This window comes from Anolis carolinensis, chromosome 2 (assembly GCF_035594765.1).
Source record: "Anolis carolinensis isolate JA03-04 chromosome 2, rAnoCar3.1.pri, whole genome shotgun sequence".
NCBI classification, from domain to species: domain Eukaryota; kingdom Metazoa; phylum Chordata; class Lepidosauria; order Squamata; family Dactyloidae; genus Anolis; species Anolis carolinensis.
In genome coordinates, this window is record NC_085842.1 from 243,440,942 (window position 1) to 243,461,342 (window position 20,401).

Genomic DNA, 20,401 nt, shown 5'->3' on the forward strand with positions numbered 1-20,401 from the left:
TTTTCAGATTGCAATTCATGGGCAGACCATTTAGCCCGCATCAATCAGATGAACAGTGCTAAATAATTAAAAATCTAGCAGGACTGAAGGGTGGGCTAAATATCCTAATTATAGTATAAACATCTCCTGTTCCTCAGAACAAACTTCAATTTATCACTTTTAATAATAATAATAATAATAATAATAATAATAATAATAATAATAAGTTTATTTGTATCCCGCCTCCATCTCCCCTGAAGGGGACTCGGGGCGGCTTACAGCAAAATCAAAATACAAACAATGATAAAATATAAAACATCAGGTCAAAAACAAAAACCAATAAAAAATATACACAATAAGTTAAAAAACACAACGCAGAATTAAAACATCAGGTTAAAAACAATGAGGTTGCAATAGTGGATAAGCAAAGTGTACGGTGCACATTATGGGTAACAAATTCATAAATAGATAAAGTGCATTAGAATCATTTAAGGTCACATATAGTAATTGGGTAAATTTAATGAACTTGCAGAATTTCGCTTCAGCAAGATTTCTTGTTCACATTGCTTTCTTGCTTTAGAAGAAACATGCACTGGAAATTAAATAATTACAGGTAGTCTCAAAACAATTAGATATATTATGCTTTTGAACAATATTCCAGATGCTTTGAGCTATTTTTCCATAATTCCCATGAATCCTGTATCTGGAGTTTATGAGAACTATAAGCCAATACATCTAGAATATACTAATCTTCCTTCCTATGAGTGTTTCCCCACAGTATTCTAATCTCTACATTTTTAAAGAAAAGGAAAATAAAACAGAAAACCCAGATGATAGAATGATGCACTATATGTATGTTGAAGATTTAAGTTTTGCCTTTTTATGTTATGCAGGGGCGGTTCAACCACAAGGCAAATTAGGCAGTTGTGGTGCCATCCTCTAGGGGGCGCAGTTGAGGTGCTCCCACCCCCACCTCCTCCTAGGGTCGCTCCGGCCTGGGCCCACCTTTGGGCCTTCGGCCGTGGGCCCGCCTTCAGGCATGGGTCTGCCTTTAGGCATGGGCCCGCCTTCAGGGCCTGTGGTCACCTTCGGCCTGTGGCTGCCTTCAGAGCCTGGCCTAGGGCCAGGCCCGCCTCTGGGGCCAGGCCTGCCTTAACCCACACCTATGGCAGGCATCCATATCTGTGGAAAGTCCGGGGTGGGAGAAAGAGCTCTTGTCTGTTTGAGGCTAGTGTGAATATTGCTATTGGCCAGCTTGATTAGTATTTAATGGCCTTGCAGATTCACTTGCACTTGCTAACTTATATTGGTGTATATAGCTAGCATACTAATTATGTACAGTGTGACATGTCTCTCAAGAAGAGCAACCTAATTGTTTCCTGCTGTGTTTGATTCTAGGTGTTGGGTAGCTTGGTGTCTCACATAACATTTACTTAAAGGTCTTAGATACTTGACTGGATAAGCCAACTGTACTTTTGGCAGCCTGTTCACAGTCTCATTATGTCAGCCTGTAATGATGAGTACATTCCTTCATGTCATGATCACGATAACCCACATGTCTTATGTGTACAGGATTTTCTTTTCTTTTTTAGAAGATGAGTTTTCTGCCAAACACATTATTGGCTGTACTATTTTAGCCAAAAGCTCTCCACAGATAGCAGCTGCAAATGAATAAAGTGCCCATACTGAGAGATATTTGGAGCCTGAAATTGCTCTTAAGATACAGAAGCAGACACTACTTTTTAGATTACCGTATAGTGGTGCACAAGTAATGTATCATAGCCAGACTTATCTGCAGAATATTTGATGTCTTCAGTATTTTCCAGAGCTCTAGCAGCCTATATTCTTTTGATGACCGTTGCCTTTAATTTATTTTGGACTTTGTGATAAAGACATTTGAACCGAATATCTGAAAAGGGCTCACTTTCAGTGGTGAAGAACCTCAATAAATTACTGAATAGAGGAGGCAAAGAATATTCTTGCTGGCTATCCTAACAACAATAACAATCCAAAATAATAATGATGGTTAAGACCACCGCTCTCATTTTTGAAAATACAAAATCCAGCTATAACCAAAAGACTGACAGTTAACTGATTGATTGAATATACTACAAATTGATTATAACAACAAACATTTCAGTGTGTGAGTTTAATAGCAATCATGCATTAGAGGCGGGGACAGAAAATAAGGTTTCAAGAACTATAGTTCTGGTTTCCATATTAGCTTATTTATTCAAAAGATGTCAGTTTAGAATATCTTCTCTTGACAATTGGGGTGGTAGAGTTCTGCTTTTGTTTATTTGATTTGGTTGAGGTTGCTTTGTTTATGTTTTGTATTTCACAATGGATGTTTCTTTTGATGGTTACTTAATATATTTCATGAATTTTTAAAAAGTTGTAAGTTGCAGAACTGCTTTTAAAAATGTGATACAACATCTTCAAGTGAAATTACCCAAGATTAGGTTGTTCACACATTCTGGAAGATATTTACTGGTATGGAAGGTTTTAATTAGTCTCCTGCTTGAACCAGAAGGATTTCTAAATGAAGGTATGCCTAGTTGTCAACACTAGATAGTCTTGGAATGGGCCCAATATATTTCAATATATTACCATGCATAAATCTAAAATGCATTGAAGACAACTGAATCCATGAGTCATAGCCACCACTGCATTGTTGTTCATGGTGTTGTTGGTTAAAAATATTATCTTTAATTCAGTACTGAGGAAATAGTTATATTCTAAATCAGTTGACAGATGGAACACCATACAGGCATTCCCCAAGTTATCATAGAATCATAGAGTTGGAAGAGACCGCATGGGCCATCCAGTCCAAACCCTCGGCCAAGAAGCAGGAAAATCGCATTCAAAGCACTCCCAACAGATAGCCATCCAGCCTCTGCTTAAAAGCCTCCAAAGAAGGAGCCTTGATCTTGATCTTATGAATAAAATTGGTTCTGTAGGTTTGTTCTTAAGTTGAATTTGAATGTAATTTGGAACAGGTACATTTTTAAGTGTAACTCCAGCCATATATATATAGAATAGCTTTGGAGAGCATAGGGAAGGGTTAACACCCCTGTGGTGTTTGTTTTGCTGTCTGTGCCCCTGTTCAAAAGATTTCACCTCACTTTCTGTCCCTGGTTTGTAGAAACAAGGATTGGTGATAAATCTTCAGTGGAGCCCCCTTTTCCCCATGATAACTCTTCCAGGAGTGAATTCCCCTTTCTCTCACTTCCTGCTGTTTCACCTCTGTTCTTAACTATGAGTTGTTTGTAAGTCAGATGGTTGTAATTCATGGACTGCCCTCCCCTCTATCTATCTATCTATCTATCTATCTATCTATCTATCTATCTATCTGTCTGTATCAAATTCTCTTTCTATTGAAAACATGTAAAGTCAGGAACCCAACTATTGTTAACGTGCCCTGTTTGTGTGTGCAGTTTCACACAATAGGAAATAGGAACTATGAGCCAAATGCTTTTGTTTTTGGAAATCTGCTGCCAAATCACAAATCTTTGTTTTAAAAGTGCTTGAATTTTCTAGCTGTTTTCTCCTACATTAACACAAACTTTTTGTGTCTGCCGTTGATTTGAAGCAGTCATGTGCACATTGATTCAAAGACTGTCAATGGTTTGCACTGGTTTTATTCAAGTCTTTTTGTAAAGTTCTGGGGAAATCGAAGACCATGTGTTTTTGCAGTCTAAAAAGTTGTCTTTTGAGGGATTGTAATTTTATGGGGGAAAGACATACATAAATTCATGCAGGTAGATAGAAGGGCGTATTTTTTGTTTATGTTTCCTTGGAAACAAGTGTGATAGATAATGTTTGCAATCATAGGACCAGCACATCTTACATATGAACAACTATAGATGGTCTGTTGTTTTTGTAACAATGAGTCTGAACATTAGATATCATCCATCATTTGTTTTTATGTAAAACATCAATATCCCACTGTCGCACCAAGCCACACACAGAAGATAGTCTTTTGTAGTTTTATTGAGCAAAGTAGTGTATATATATATATATATATATATATATATGCAATATCAAAGCAGGCAAAAATATAGTTCCCAAAGTAATTGTAAAATAGAGTCTTTAAATCCAATGGTCCATAGGCAAAAAGCAAGACTCTATTCCCAAAGATAAAATAGTCCACAGGTTACTAAGGATTCACAAGCAGGAGAACTTCCAAAGCATGAAGACATAAACCGTCCACTCTGTTGAAGCAAGAATTTGCTTTGACAGAGGGTTGCCTCCCAACACACAGTTTTAAAAGCAACCCAAAAAGGCATTTCTCTTCCCTTCAGTGGCCTCCCGTTTTCCAGCTAATCTCAGACTACGCCAAGGCATTCCTTTCCATTGCAAACGATCTGCTCAAGATAGCAATGGAACTTCTTGAGTGTCAAGGCCAAACACCTCATTATCTTGCACCTGAACAGGAGCCTGAGACAAATCAAGCTCATTATTTCCCATGGGAATGTCTCCCTGGTTTTCATCTGTGACAGGCCAGTTCAGGAATTCATCCACAGGCTGCACTTCTGAACCAGCCTGTGTAACTCCATAATTCCCCATCCCCATGACATCATCCTGGAATTCATCCTGCATCCCATCATCTGCTGACTCCTGCATCTGTAACCCAAAATCCCCTTCCTCATCTTCACTCTGGCTCTTCTGCTGCTGAGCCACAACACCCACCTAGCCCTGCAGGAGAACTCAAGAGTGGCTGAGTGTTAAAATGGGAAACAAATAATTCAAAGGATTATGATAATCTAGCATCAAAACACTTAAACAGCAGTAGGAAATAATGCAGTACATCTATACACATAATAAAAGTGAAAATATGTATCTATGTGTGTGGCTACAATGTCCGCTTACACAGATAAGCTCCCACTTCCACAAATAGCTATAGCTCCCACTACTCAGGAGACACCAGTGACCGTCCCTCCAATGACATTGCAGGTTATAGTGAGTGCCGTAAACATGTATAAGAGCCCTGTCAATGTCCTCCACAAACACCATACTGCCCCCCCCCCCACACACACACCCAAGTGAAAGCTTTCATACAGGGATAATTTCATCCTATTTTGTCTGTTTTTCCTCCACCACAGACATCCCAGAGTTTCTTACTCTCTCCATTGGTGTGGAATTTGCATGATTCTGCCCACTACCTCTCCCATAAGCCTTTCCTATTCTTTTCTATGGCACACAGCAAACAGAGGAATTGATCAGCAACTGAACATGCTGGAGAGATTTGGGGAGAAATCACCATGATTTATAGGAATTGTAGGTACTGGGATGTATTAGTTTACCTTCAATCTAATAGCACTCTGAACTCCACCAACAATGGATCTGGAACTAACTTGGCACACAGAACCTCCATGACCAACAAAAAGTACTGGGTGTCTCTGGAAGGATTTATAGGAGTTGTAGTTCACCTACATCCAGAGTGCACTATGAACCCAAACAATGATGGATCTGGACCAAACTTGGCCTGCATACCCAATTCCAGTTTGGGAGGAACTGACCTTCCTTTCTGGAAGTTGTAGTTCACCCACAACCAGAGAAACTGTGACCTCCACCGATGATGGACCTGGACCAAACTTGGTACACAGAACCCCCATGACTAAGTCAACCTACTGGAGGGATTTGAGGAGACTGACTCACCATAGTGGGAGTTGTAGTTTGCCCTACAGCCAGAGAGCACACTTAATCCCACCGATGATGCATCTAGAGTAAACTTGCCCAACATAACAATCTTTAAGTACTGATGGAGTTTCTCAGGGTTAGCCTGGCATGATGTCAGTTGTAGTTAATCCACAACCTTATGCATTTTGTACAATTAAAACACTGACTTTTTCAAATAACCCGGACAACGCCGGGTATTCAAGCTAGGACCTAATAAAAGGCATTCACAGTCCAGAGACGGTAGAACAGCGATGTGCAACACAAATACCTTCCTAAACAGAAAGGTTACACTTTTTAAAGAATACTTGGAAGAATGGCTGGAATTACTAGAGGAGGAAGTGTCTTGACTGTCTCTTGAAGAGTGGTGTTGCATCAGAATTGAGGTTAAAGGTTTAACTGGCGGCTGCTGTTGCAGAGAGAATCTGGCTATAGGTTTTGCCATATCTAGGGTTAGAAATATTTAGGTTCTGTGACTATATTTATTAATACACAGCGTGATTGGGGATTGATGTGGTCCATCGCAATAGGCCCTTTCTGGAATTCTGTTGACTTTTCCAGTATATTAATCATAGCTAAGATGTGATCCATTCTTACATGCATACCTATACAGTATAAAATTCTGACAGCTGTTGTGATTTGACACATAAGCTTTGAAGGGCCCTCTGATCTCTTTGGCCTAGGATTTAGCTTTCATATTTAGTGTATGTTCTGCAGTAATATGTCTATTAAATTAAATTTGATTAACTTTCCCTCTTTGCAAAGGTTTATAGTTAATTGTAATATTTGAGATGAAAATATCAGAAAACATTTTATAATCATGTAACTAACGACTCAAATCAAAATTTTCCAAAAGCTTTAAAGATCATATAGCTACTGAACTTTTCTTCTATTTTATCGTTGTTTTCACAGCAATAGTAAAACACCTATAGTAAAACAACTTTCCTTTCTCAGAATGAAAGTTTCCAAATTATCACTATTTACATAGAGACATCAAACTTGGCACTAAATTTCCCCCATATTTTCATAGAATCATAAAGAAATCACAAGGGCATCCAGCCTCTATTTAAAAATGCCTGAGAAGGATACTCCACCCTACACCCAGGCAGCGTATTTCACTGTCGAACAGCTCTTCCAGTCAGGAAGTTCTTCACAATTTTTAGGTGGAATCTCTTTTCCTATAGTTTGAATCCATTGCTCTATGTCAGTCTGCAGAGCAGCAACAAACAAGCTTGCTCCATCTTCAAAATGACATTGTTTCAAATATTTAAGTATGTCTATCATATCTAGCCAAGGGATGAAATCGATCCACTCAAGACGTTGGACATATCAGTACCATCAAGTCTGCTAATGGCACCATCCTCCGGCGCCCCACCGATGTCTTGGAGAGGTGGTGACAGCACTTCATTTCTAACAAAGAGTTCCTGCATCCACCTATCCAATCTGCAGCCATCATAGGAGGACCTGTCCCACAAATTACATCGGACAAAGTCAAGGAAGCTATCTCAAAAATGAAGTCAAATAAGGTTGCTGGTCCAGATGACTTGCCTGCTGATGTTTGGAAGCTGTTGGGAGACCGAGGCTGTGAGTGGCTCACTTTGAGTGGCTCGTGTGTAAATGCCACATGGATGAAGTGGAGAGCAACAACAGTTGTAATGTGTGGTAAGAAGACCCCAGTCCATCTGAAATCAAAAATCTACAGGACAGTGGTGAGACCGATTGCTGGCCAACTACTAACGCCGTCGAGCAAACTCTGCACAGTATGGAAATGCGGATGCTCAAGTGGTCAGTGAGTGTTGCCCTCATTGGAAGGACAGGATTACAAACGATACAGTGTGTTCCATCTTTGGAGATGCTCCAATCGCCGAGAAGATGAAGGAATCCCATCTGAGATGGTTTGGACATGTTTAACGAAGTGATGAGCGTTCTGTGGCTAAAACCTCACTAAATATGGAAGTTGCAGGTATTAGGTCACGCAGCAGAACTAAAATGTGCTGGCTCGACTGTTTGAAATGCAACATGGCTGAAGCAAGACTCACAATGAGAGATGCGACTGATAGGAACAAGTGGAGAACAAGAAGCAAACAGGCAAACTCTGCAAATTCATGGGACAAGAGCTAGGAAGAAGGAGAAGAGGAAGAAGCAGCAGCAGCATGTCTATCACTGTCATCTCTTAATCCTCTCTTCTCTAGGCTAAACATAGTCAGGTTCCTAAACTACTGCTCTTTGTTGGGCATAGTTTCCAGACATTTTTATTTTCTAATTTGGTCACCCCTCTTTAGAAATGTTCTAGTTTGTCAATATTCTTCTTGAATTGTGATGCACAGAACTGGACACAATACTCCAGGTGAGGTCTGACCAATGCTGAATAAAGTAATACAGGCAGTTCTTGAGTTACAAACATCCAACTTATGTACAGCTCCTGGGACTTCATCACATTAGTGCATCTAGCCGCTTTAAATCCTGTTGCTGCTTCATGCAGAATTCTGGGGTTTGTAGTTTAGTGAGGCCCAGGACCTCTCTGCTGAGCAGCTTAAAGGCCCCTTCCTAAACTACTGTTTAGTTAGTTGAACTGTTGGCTCTGTAGTTGTTTCCCATAATTGTTTTCTTGGTTCCATCTGATTCTTGTGATATTTTCTGCATTGTAGTGCTTCAAGAAGGCTATTTGAAACTTGTCTTGCTTATCTCTCAGAAATGTCCTGGTTATCTATTCTATGTGTTAAGACCTTCCATCCCAATGCCTTTTTTCATTTCATAAATTAGAGATGATAGGAGTAGCACTTGGGAACAGACCTTGGGAGTAACAGCTGTAATACTTAACCATATATGGGGTATTGGCAGTTGTTTGTGGCCACTCTTGCAAGATGCACTTGATGCCTTTTAAGGGAACACAATGCATGCAGAGTGAAAACATCCAGAAGCGAAACGTCTACTTCATAGACCTGCCACTGTTAAAATGTTAACAGGAGCAGATGAGCAGCACAAACACCAGAGCCTGGCATTTAGAACACAGGAAACTTAAATGAGCAAGTTAACCTTCTTAATTAAGAAATCTTAACTAACACCTGAGAAATATTTATTTAAAAATTGAACATTTATTGAAATATTGTATTTTGGGATTTTTCTGCTGCTCCACAGATTACAATAAGACCCAATACATTCAAATTCTAACTTTTTTTAGAAAGAGATTTTAAATGTAAGAACTGTTGAGGAATATACTGTCTCAGATGGAACGAAATTCTCCCTCTGAGGTCTTTAAACAGAGTTTGGCATCTTTCAGGGGCACTTTAGTTGTGTATTCCTGCATGGCAGAGTGTTGGATTACATGGCCTTTATGGACCCTTCCAGCGCTAAGATTCAATAATTCTGTGGCTTTGCATCTGGAGACAGTTCTCTGCCCCACCTGTTTCACTAGACAACAGCTGCCACTGCATATTAAAATTAAAGAACAATATTCTTCAGTTAAATTCTGGCAACTCTGTTCATATTGCAAGCAGTTCAGTACATTCAAGAGGTAAAAGTGCATCCAGATTGAGGACTTTACTGCGTGAGGCTCTAAAATGGGTCCTGGTGTTGCAAACCCATCTTGCATTGAGCCAGAGCACGCCATGAAAGCCGAAAACACTTTTAGCCTACCATAGCTTTTGGGATGTAATATGCCCCACTTTTTTTTCCTCAAAAAATTGTGCAACTCCAAAAGTTCATTAATTACTTCAACGTTTTTCAAGTTCACAAGAACTGTTCCTATAAACACTTAAATATTAATAAAAATAAATATACATTTTTCATTTACCAGTCTTTTCCTATTTTGTGTATTCTGTAAGGGGGAGGTGTACTTATGATCTGGGTATTTTAAATATGTTGTACCCCACCTCGAGCTGTGAGGAGAGGTGGGTGACTACTACTACTGTTATTGTTGTTATTGTTGAACAAATATGTTTTTATCTATTTATTATTTACTTTATTTCTATCCTCCTCACCCTTGCAGGGGTCTCAGAACGGCGTACAAATAGCAATATTCAATGCTGCACATTCAATAATATAAAATACAATACATCAATATAATAAACAATTAAAACATATAAATATCATAAAACCATTAAAACATAATATTCAGTCCTGAGGTTGCCATTTGCATGCTATCATATGCTGGTTCTATATTGCACTACCCAAATGCCTGATTGCAAAGCCAGGTCTTCAATTTTTCACTGAACACCAGGAGGGGCCAATCTGATATCACCGGGGAGGGAGTTCCATAACCGAGGGACCACCACAGAGAAAGCCCTGTCTCGTCCCCACCAGTCGCGCTCGCAATGGGGGTGGGACCAAGAGCAGGGCTCCCTCTGCAGATCTTAATTCTCTAACAGGTTCATAGGGAGAGATACATAACAGAAGGTTGTATGCTCCCTGTACGTTGCTCCGGTAAGCAACCTGGCTGCCGCCCATTGGACTACTTGGAGCTTCTGTACAGTCTTCAAAGGCAGCTCCATATATTTTATGCCTGAAATATTTGTATTTATGTATTTTTTACTGCTTTTTGTTCCTGCTCCTTTTTGCTGAGAACTCCACTGTGTTTTACAAACTTAATTTAGTGGACTAACTTTATAGTATCATGGTTTCTAGAGAACATCTATTTAGATCAATCTGTTTGCAATGGGAAAATGCCATGGGACTAGCTGACATAACAGTGAGTGAGTGACTGGCTGATTCATGCTTGTCCTGTGTGGTTGTAGTGATCATCCTCAATCCACAGTTTGTCTCAAGTATCAGCAGCCCAAATATGTATTGTTTCTTTTTTTAGGGCTGTTAACAAAGAGAAAAAAGAGAGGATTGATGTGAATCATAATGTTCTTAAGAAAGTTTCAAGTTCTCCATTAATCATCCTGTGTCTCTGGTTTCAGAAAACCGCTACTAGGTCGTTTTCATTTGAGACAGACTTCCAGGATATTACTTTTATTTTTGGTCCATCCATGAAGGCTAGTAATGCTTAAAAGGAACACTGTAAATTCCAAAATTGTTATGTTTTTGTTGCATTTCTTCAAGTTGTTTCTGACTTACAGCAAACCTGCTATGAGGTTTTTTCAGCACGATTTGTTCAGAGAGGGTTTGCCATTGCGACGTTACTGTATTCAAAATACTGTTTTTATCATGCCTGTATTCCTACGGTGTATGTGAGCAGCTTCCACAACTGCATTTTAGATCTTTCTTCTACATTGCTCATCTTGTTTTGCGCATTCGTTACCAGTATCCTTAATTTATTATACTTTTATATGTAGGTCTGTTTAGAATAAACTGTCACTTCTTCATTTCATTCCAAATCCAAGGAACTCTGAATCATATAGCTTCCTTCCTAGAGTTCCACAAACCACTTAGTTTATTGTGTAGGGTGTCTTCCATTTCCAGGACCCTCTGGGATTGAAATATATAACATGAAGTACTGGTTTATGTTTTGCAAACGTTTCTGGCAGTATTCTCCCATTTTGACATCAGCATTTTTAAATGTGCAGCTGACACCTGGAAGACAGGAAAGCCAAGAGAGACGGAGCTGTAATGTAAATACATCATCATTATTTTTAAAACTGCATTTCATAGTCCAGAAAAGATCAACGTTAGATGAGATTGTATTGACCCAGTGTGGCCTGCAGCACTTATTTAAGGAAGATATGAATCTTTGGGGTGGGAGATAGGATGGATATTGAGACTTTTACAATTCCTAGCTACACTCAAGAACATCCTCTTTTACAGTATATTCAACTATTTTTGTAAACATTTAGATAATTGTAAAGGCACTTACAACTTTGCAAATCATATATACTATGTGTGTACTTTTACTTTTCTGTCAACTTAAAGCAACCCCATGAAATTTTAGTTGCTGTCCAAATACAGTCAGTTTATATAGACCAGAGTGCTTGCTTTGGCAGCATATATACTAAAATTGGCATGATACAGAGTTTATATAGACCAGATTGACTTACTGCCGGTTGCTGGGGGAAAGGTCACTTATACTGCACTTCATTGCACCCACTTTTCATTATATTTTGGCTTTTAAAACCGAATAGAAGGACTGGGGTTCAAGTGAAAAGAAATTTCACTTCAGGGGAGCTCTACCACTGATCTCTTTATTTGAACATGAAAACAAAGATTTCATAAATAAAAACCTTATATCACTGATGCTGTGTACTGCAAGGCTCAAAATAGTCCGAACATGGAAAAAAATGAGAAAAATTTTCAATAAAGAATTGGCTAAATAGGATATAGGCTACCATGCTATCAGAAAAGTTAACCTATAAATCAAGATTAGCAAAAGGAGAAACAAAAAAAGGCCTACTTGAACATAAATTGAATCCATTTATTAGATACATGTGCAAATGTAATGGCACATTTAAACCACCAAATGAACAAGAAAAACTATGGATGAAGAATTATAAAAAATTACCACAAGAACTACAATTTATGTAATGGTTAATATTAGAGCAAAAGCAGGAGAATTGACAAAGCTGTGTTTGTACAAAGTTATGTGTATGATGGGGACAGAGTAGGGGAGAACAGAGCTAGTAATAATCAATGTAACTATTGTATCATGTTAATTTTTATTATAAAACAAAGAGTTTATTTAACAATTTTTTAAAAAGTAAAAAATTGAATGGGATGTATGTTGGAGGGCTATAGTTTTTCCACCCTTGATGTAATCCTTATGCCTAAACCAGTTAGTGTTACAAGTATGTTAAAAGATTTTTCTGTGCCTACTTTGATTACCATCAGCTGTACTAATAGATCATAAGAACCAGAGTTGCTAATATGTTTTTAAAGAGAACATGTGCCCCTAAGCTTAAAACATTTAGCACTTTAAAATATTTTCAACATATCTCTAGATATGAATTTCTACATTTTCTCCTTTTATTTGTATTTCATGTATCTTGAATGAAATTTCTAACACCATATCATTCCTTCACTTGGCAGCTTCAGTCCTGTTGTGTAATTCCTTTTAGAAATGTCATACATTATCACCAACTTTTATAGCAGTTAATTTATCTGCTACTCACAGTGGAAATATAATTGTGTAAGGAGGAAGAGTGGGTGTTCAGGTGTATAGTGTTCAGTTGTCAGCAATGGCAAATTTTGGTATCTGATAATATTGCATGATGTCCAAAGCAAAAAGGAGGATTTATCATGAAACTTGAAGCAACCCATTAATGTGGTTTATGTGCACCCAAGGTCAAAAGTTAAAAAGAAAAGACATTTTGCAGTCAACATTTTGCAATGCTTTATGGCTGATTGTGATCAGTGTACAATTGTAACCAAGTACATGACACCCCAAATCTTGTTAACAACCTCATCTCTCATTCTTTGACAAACGTTAAGCTCTAACAAGGAATGGAATGGTGTACACACATATCCATGTCTAAATCCCTCATTTTGACGGGGGTAAAAGTGCATCCATATATGTAAATCTCTGGACTATCCTAAAACCGTGGTATCGTATGATTATCTCTTTTAGAGTGGCAAAATCCATGAAGGTCCCTGTGTATGAAACACCAGCAGGCTGGAGGTTCTTCTCAAATCTGATGGATTCTGGTCGATGTTCACTGTGTGGAGAAGAAAGCTTTGGCACTGGTGAGACGTAATACAATATACTATATGAAGAGAAGATTTGTCAAGCATAATCCCATGATGGTTTATGGAAGATTGTACCATTTAAGACATACTTGCAATCAGGCAGTTAAATCTGCTGGTCCACCAGACCCCTGATAAACATTCTCATTTTGCAATTTGTTTTATCAAAACGAAGCACGCACTTAATGGATTTCCCTCTTCCTGTTGGCCTAAAGAAGTGAAGACTAACAATCTGATTCATTCCATTACATAACTGCTTGACAATCTGTCAGAGTTCAGGAAGGTCTCAATCTGTTTCCAGGAATACAAACTGTAAGATGCTGTCCATATAAATCCTCTGATATTGGTTATTTGTATTAAACCAATTTGTCACTCCCATCCTTGAATACAAGAAATTCCTGAAATTGGCCTTCTAACTATTTCAGTTAAATGCTTTGTTTATAGATATTTAGAAGTATACATAAATAAAAATTCATTGTTTCCAGCATATCAGCCCAGGTCAACACTTAAATGATTAATCTGAGGAAAACTGTTCAGAGTTGTTCTGATGCAGCCTGGGAGCATCCCCAGAACCCTTTGGCTATTCAGACAGATGAATAGGCTTGCTGGTGACGTGGCATTTCCTGATTATTTGACTGGGCATCATGGTGTGACCTTACCTGAAGTGACACCCACAGCAAGCCTCTGGCTGGGAGCTCCTTGAGGCCAGCAATGCAGCAGTGGGTCCACTGAATTTGTAGACAGTGGATTGGGCCAGATCCAATCTGAAGCCACTTTGAGTCTTCTGTGGAAGAGATAAAGCAGAGTATAAATAAATATAATAATCATCATCATCTAACTATCTACATTGCCAAAAACTCCAGGATCATTCTGAAGTTTCATGGATGCTCCAGAGTAGTTCCTATTTCCCCTTTAGCTGCATTAATAACTGGATGCAGTGCTTCTGCTGTGAATCCAGCATCTGGAATCCCTACAGCAGCTGAGAGCTGTGTTTACATTTGGCCCATGTAATCATGACCTGCTAAGGCAGTAGTTCTCAACCTGTGGGTCCCCAGGTGTTTTGGCCTACAACTCCCATTAATCTCAGCCAATTTACCAGTTGTTAGGATTTCTGGGAGTTGAAGGCCAAAACATCTGGGGACCCATAGGTTGAGAACCACTGTGCTTAGGTGGTTCCCAATCTCTAGATATGCTTGCATGTTGTATTCTGTCAAGTCTTTTCCAACTTATGACAATCCTAAGGCAACCCCATCACTGAGTTTTCTTGCCCAGAGTTATTGAGAGAGGGTTTGCATTTACCCTCCTCTGAGGCAGAAAGAGTATGACTTTCTTCCTCTTTTCCAAAGTTACCCATGTGGGTTTAAACTCTGATGTCCAAAGTCTTAGTCCAACCAACACTCAAACCTCTACACCACGCTAGTGCTCCACTTATACGTATTTCAGAGTAAAACTTCTAAAAGGTTTCAGTATTACTTAAATTCTAAGTCAGTATCTTATTTACTGGTTTCATTCCCACCCCCACCCCCTTTTCTGGCAAGGAACCTGTCACAGACAGAACGCCACCAGATAAGATTCAACACAGTTTATTAAGGATACAGAACCAAAAACGCCCGTAAAAAACAAAGGGCTAGGCAAACACTCGCCTTCAATATGAAAAGACACTAAAAAACGGTTCAAAAGATAAACCGGATTAAACAGGAGTTTAATCCGGGTTAAACCAAAAATGCTTACTTCAGCCTGGCACTTTAAACAAACAAAAGCTGGTAAACAAAGATTCCATGAAACGTAAATAACTGGCAGCAGATTCCTCTCTGCTACTCAACAGCTGAGGTTGAATAACTAAGTTGTTACTCCTCCGTGCAGCAAGCGAACTCCAATAACTGGCAGCAGATTCCTCTCTGCTACTCAACAGCTGAGGTTGAATAACTAAGTTGTTACTCCTCCGTGCAGCAAGCGAACTCCGGGTCCAAACACATCAATCAGGGTAGCAGCGGTCAGCGGGGTCCCAATCCGGTCCAAGGTCGAAAGCCAGGTACAGATGTCTTTAGTTCACCAGTTCCACCGATAGCCACAGAAAGGGTAGTCCGAGGTCGTAGTCAGTCAGTCAGTCCAGCGTCAATCCAGAGTAGGCAATTAATGTCCGTCAAAAAGACGACGGAGGTCCAAGGTATTCAGCAAACGAATCACACCCGTCTTCAGGAAATTCCCAACAAGAGCCCAAGCGTTCGTCCAGATTACCTTGCCCAACGCCATTAGCCCTGGATTCTAAACCCCATTTTATGCCAGTTTACAACTCCTCATCGCTGTCAGCTGTTACCCTAATTCCAGGTGCCTCATCATCATCCTCCTCATCAGAGCTAAAACACCTTTGACTACGCCCCACAGCATCCCCAGCTGTGGATCCCGTTCCATCCCTCCAGCTCGTCCACGGGTCTAATCCTGAAACCCCCCAGTCGCCTCCCACACTATTATTGCCGGTGACACCCAAATCCTCCCTCACACGAGTCCATTCCATGTCATCCTCCTCTGAGCTAACCATCTCTTCCTCCATTCCCTCGGTAAAACCCTCAAAGGAGTCTTCGTCAGTTGGTTCTGCAAATAAGTCCCGCAGCCGCTTCCTTTCTCGCTCCTCAAGAGAATCTGACTCCCGAGGAGTCTTACGACCACGTCTCCCAGTATCGGAGCCAGAAGGCTCAACCATAACAGAACCTGATACGAACTGCATATATTAAACCATAAAAATCTCTTTGAGTTTTTTTGTTTTTTTTTGTTATTGTGGTATATACTAGAATTTAAAATGCCACCCCCTGGGTGGGCAAAAAATATTGCCACAGTGCCAGGAATTGCTAATGAGTTCTCCAAGACAACAGAAGTGACAGCTAGTTATTTTTTTATTTTTTTTATAAATCTGAACTACAGCTACAAATACCACAGCCATCAGCAACATTTACTCCATTGGAGAACCATCAGATTTCCCAAAAATACATTTTCTTTGAGTTTACATCTATAAAATATACATTTATGTGTAGTTAAAGCAGTGTGAATTGCTGACTGTCAAATAATAGGTGGAGAATGTTTATCTTTCCTTCTTGGAGTAATAAGCAAAGGGAAGGCATGCACAATGCAATCACATTGACCATCAGTTAAACCGTGTGTTGCAGGAATAGCATTTAATTGAGTATCTGTATCTTCAAATGCCACAGATTTTTACAGTACAAAGTTAATATTTTCTTGTCCTTGAGAAAACAGTCAAAATGTATTGGTGGAAGGGAGTTCTCTAAGTTTACATTAGCTGCTCCATGTCATTTCCTCCCTCATGTCTGAATTAAACTGGCATGTTCACTTGTATTTGTATATTGTTTATAGGAGAATATTTAGAATATGTACAAATGATCAAGAGTATAATTTACTTTAGAAACAGAACATTTCTTTAAGAGCTAGCAAGATGCTGCCTGAAAGTGAAGCTTCAGATGTTAAACCAGTGAGGTCATGTATTGATTTGATTCTTATGGAAACTCCCAAGGGGGAAAAGCTTCTGCTGTATTTCAGAGTAAAACTTAAAAAGTTTCAGTAATACTTAAATTCTAAGTCAGTATCTTATTTACTGGTTTCATTCCCATCCCCCCCTTTTCTGCCTTTCTTCTCTTCAGTTCACTGCTTATAAAGAACAGAAGAGATTTAAACAAATGCCCTTGTTGACTGCTCTTGCTGTCATATATATAATCCTGTGGTTGGACTGTCTTCAAAGAAATCTAGACGAAAAATGATTAAATGTTCAGGAGAAGAAAGGGGTGAGGGGTTAGGGTTTGGCTCTCATACAAAAGTTCCCAGTATATTCATTTGATAGGATACAAACGTTCAGAACTATTAAATTTTGTGTGGGTTAGTTGATTTTTTGTGACTCTTCTAAGAAATATATTGCTTCTTGGAATTATGTTTGTGTTACTATGTTTCATAGTAAACCCAATAAAAATGTTTCCAGCAGGTAAGCATAGAAGATAACTCTTGGCCAGCACAATGCTGCACATTACTGGTCTTTGGCATAGTGCCATGTCAAACTTATAAGCCATTACCATAAATATGTGGCCATGTTTAACCAGCCTGTGGTCTCATCTGCACAAACTTCCCTGAACCCATTGGCACTAGTAAATAGCAAGGAGAGTTCACTGTAAGTAATCCCTCATTGAAAATGTTACTCAGGGTCGGATCTCACTTGCAGATTGAATCCCTGTGTTTCAGAGTGATTGCTGGTGATTCTGCATTGTCCATTCTTCATCTTCAAGACATCAATAGTCCTAAGATATTGGGGTCCATCTACACAGTAGAATTAATGCAGTTTGACATCTCTTTAACAGCCATGGCTCAATGCTGTGGAATCACAGGAGTTGTGAGTTCCCTTGGGGAGACAGGGCGGGTTATAAATAAAGTGTTGTTGTTATTGTTGTTGTTGTTGTTGTTATAGCTTTACAAGGCATTCAGCCTACTCTGCTAGTCTACGACTCCCACAACTCCATAGCATTGAGCTATGACTGTTAAAGTGTTGTCAAACTGCATTAATTCTACAGTGTAACTTCACCCAAGGTAGTGGATAAGAAGAACAAGTTTAAACAAGTTAAAATTTAAAATAAAGTCTTTGCTTTGTGCAGTAGAGCAGACTAGTAGTAAAGATTAGACCAGTGGTTCTCAACCTGGGATCCCCAGATGTTTTTGGCCTTTAATTCCCAGAAATCCTAATACTTGGTAAACTGGCTGGGATTTCTGGGAGTTGTAGGCCAAAAACATCTGGGGACCCCAGGTTGAGAACCACTGGATTAGAGCTTGCATATGTATGAGGGTTTTTTATATGGAAGTTGTAAGCCCTTGTCTCTGTCTTAAAAATCTAGTAGCCTTTAAGATTTTGCCTTCTTCAATAAGTTCCTGATACCAAATAAACTGGTACAGTGAAAAGTAAGCATATGCCAGATTATGCAAAGAGCCTTTATGAGTCTGGAAAATATAGTAATGAATAATAAAAACATGAGTGTTTCACCTAGCAATTATATATTTTAACAGTGCAAGCTTTTCTCTTTTATGTTGGCTTTTGTTGTCTCTACATTTCATACATAACTTGGCAACTGAGCCAATATTAAGAATATTGTATTATCAATAGAAGGTCAGGTTCTGGCAGTTTTATGGTTTATTACTGAGAACATTCTAATTTTCAACCATGTAATGACAGACCTCTTCTCTGACAGCTGATCTGATGCTCAACCAGTGCTGCTGTAACCTCTTGCTTTTTGCAGTAGCAAAATGTAGTTTGTCAGATGGTTAGTTAGTTCTGTAAACTGACATGAAGTTTGAAAAATAAGATGGCAGACACAGCCTTCAGTCTCCTGCAAAATGTTAATCAGCATTAGGAATTCTCTAGCTATGATTTATATGTTTGATTTAATCCTTTTTGGCATAATTGGAATAATTTTTACTCCCTCTCCTAGCTTATATGAACTGTAGTCAGGCACTTGTATAGTAAATTGAATAGCAAGAAGTCCTAAATGAGAAAAGAGAAATTGAACTGTGCTTTTCTCAGCTAGCAATATATTTTAGATAATTCAGCAACTCTTGATAGAATATTTGCCCAGACATGTGAATGGAAGAAGGAAAGTATGACAAAGAGGGCTACCTTGCTTTAAAGAAAGATGTATGAAAAGAAATTTGGATGTAATCGAAGTCCTACTAGATATGGTCAATTAACAAGCTACTCAAGCTCAGGGATCATATTTTGCCTTCTCAATGTCGTCTGCTATATTCTTTGATCTGAGAACTGCATGTTAGAGGTTCATTATATCACACATAATTTTGTCACACATCTAGAAGCAGTTTCCATCTCCTGGTCTGTGTGTGTGTTTGGTTTTTTAATTCCATTATATGGAATGTATGTTCATTATGTGTTCGGTTTCATGTATTCTTGGATCTAGGTCCTTTCCTTCGTAAAAAAAAACTTCAAGATAGTAAACACATTACAGTATTAGCTGAGTACTCATTGCTGCTACCTACTATAAACAAACATTCTGGCATCCACTGTCAATCAGTGCTTTTATTACTGTGAAGCACAATATCCATAAATAGTGAAAAGGCTTTTATGTTTTCCGTTATTTTTATGAGGCCACATAATAATCAGAGGAATGAAAAGAATGGGAGATTTTTTAAAACAGTCTAGAAGTTGAACACCCTGCCTTTAACTGAAAAAATTGAACTGGAAAATGATTTAGCACATTTATTTGACTGACTTATGGTATATTTACTAAATGGAACTTTTGAATATCCCAGCAGCTCTAGACCATTCATTTCTACTTTTTGCTTCCTGTTCTCCCCTTACCTTTGAGTGCAAACTTTGCTCAAAATTAGAGGGAGCTTGTCAACAAGCTAAATTGGAGGTCAAGTAAACAGTGTCTACATGATTACTGTAAAGTCAGATTTGTCAATGCAGTGATTCTCAATCTGTGGGTCCCCAGATGTTTTGGCTTTCAGCTCCCAGAAATCCTAACAGCTGGTTAGCTGGCTGGGATTTCTGGGAGTTGTAGACCAAAACACCTGGGGACCCACAGGTTGAGAAACACTGGTCTAATGCTATATTGGCATCTGCGCTTTGTTACTAATAAACTCTATGAAACAGTGATTTTTTAAAAAGAAATTGTGGTTTTCCACAGGAAACACTGGAAATGTTTCTACTCGTGTCATTTAGCGGTAGATTATACCTAAAATTTGATGGAAGTTGACTTTACATGCAACTTTTATCGGTGTTAAGGCAGTATGTCTTTCATATCTTTTGAAAATATGCTGGACTGTTATGGCAATCAATTTTGGGATGACTCCTGATAGTCACTAATGGTGTAACAAGAATGAATTAGCATCTCCAAAATTTGATTAGGACTGTCATCAAATTCATAAATCCCAAAATATGGGCTTAAGGTTGGTGCAACATGATTTTTGCATGACCTTGCCATGAACATTGGATTATTTCGTCTCCTTGTAGAATGCTAATGCGAAACTTCCGAGTAGGAAGAAAGAGGTTCATTTTCCCATCACCAAGTAAAAATGTACTCCAGTTTTGAACTTGATAGGATAGATAACTCAATTGTTAATTTACTTG

At 38.8% G+C, this 20,401-nt stretch overlaps 1 protein-coding gene across 1 annotated transcript in view; it reads left to right on the forward strand.

Annotated features, from left to right (window-relative positions):
- Positions 1 to 20,401, forward strand: part of pgm5 (phosphoglucomutase 5) — a 65,775-nt gene that overhangs the window by 24,488 nt on the left and 20,886 nt on the right. Inside the window, exon 7 of the mRNA XM_003216486.4 lies at positions 13,157 to 13,272. Within this exon, the coding sequence (XP_003216534.1) occupies positions 13,157 to 13,272 (116 nt within the window). The remainder of the gene's footprint in view (positions 1 to 13,156; positions 13,273 to 20,401) is intronic.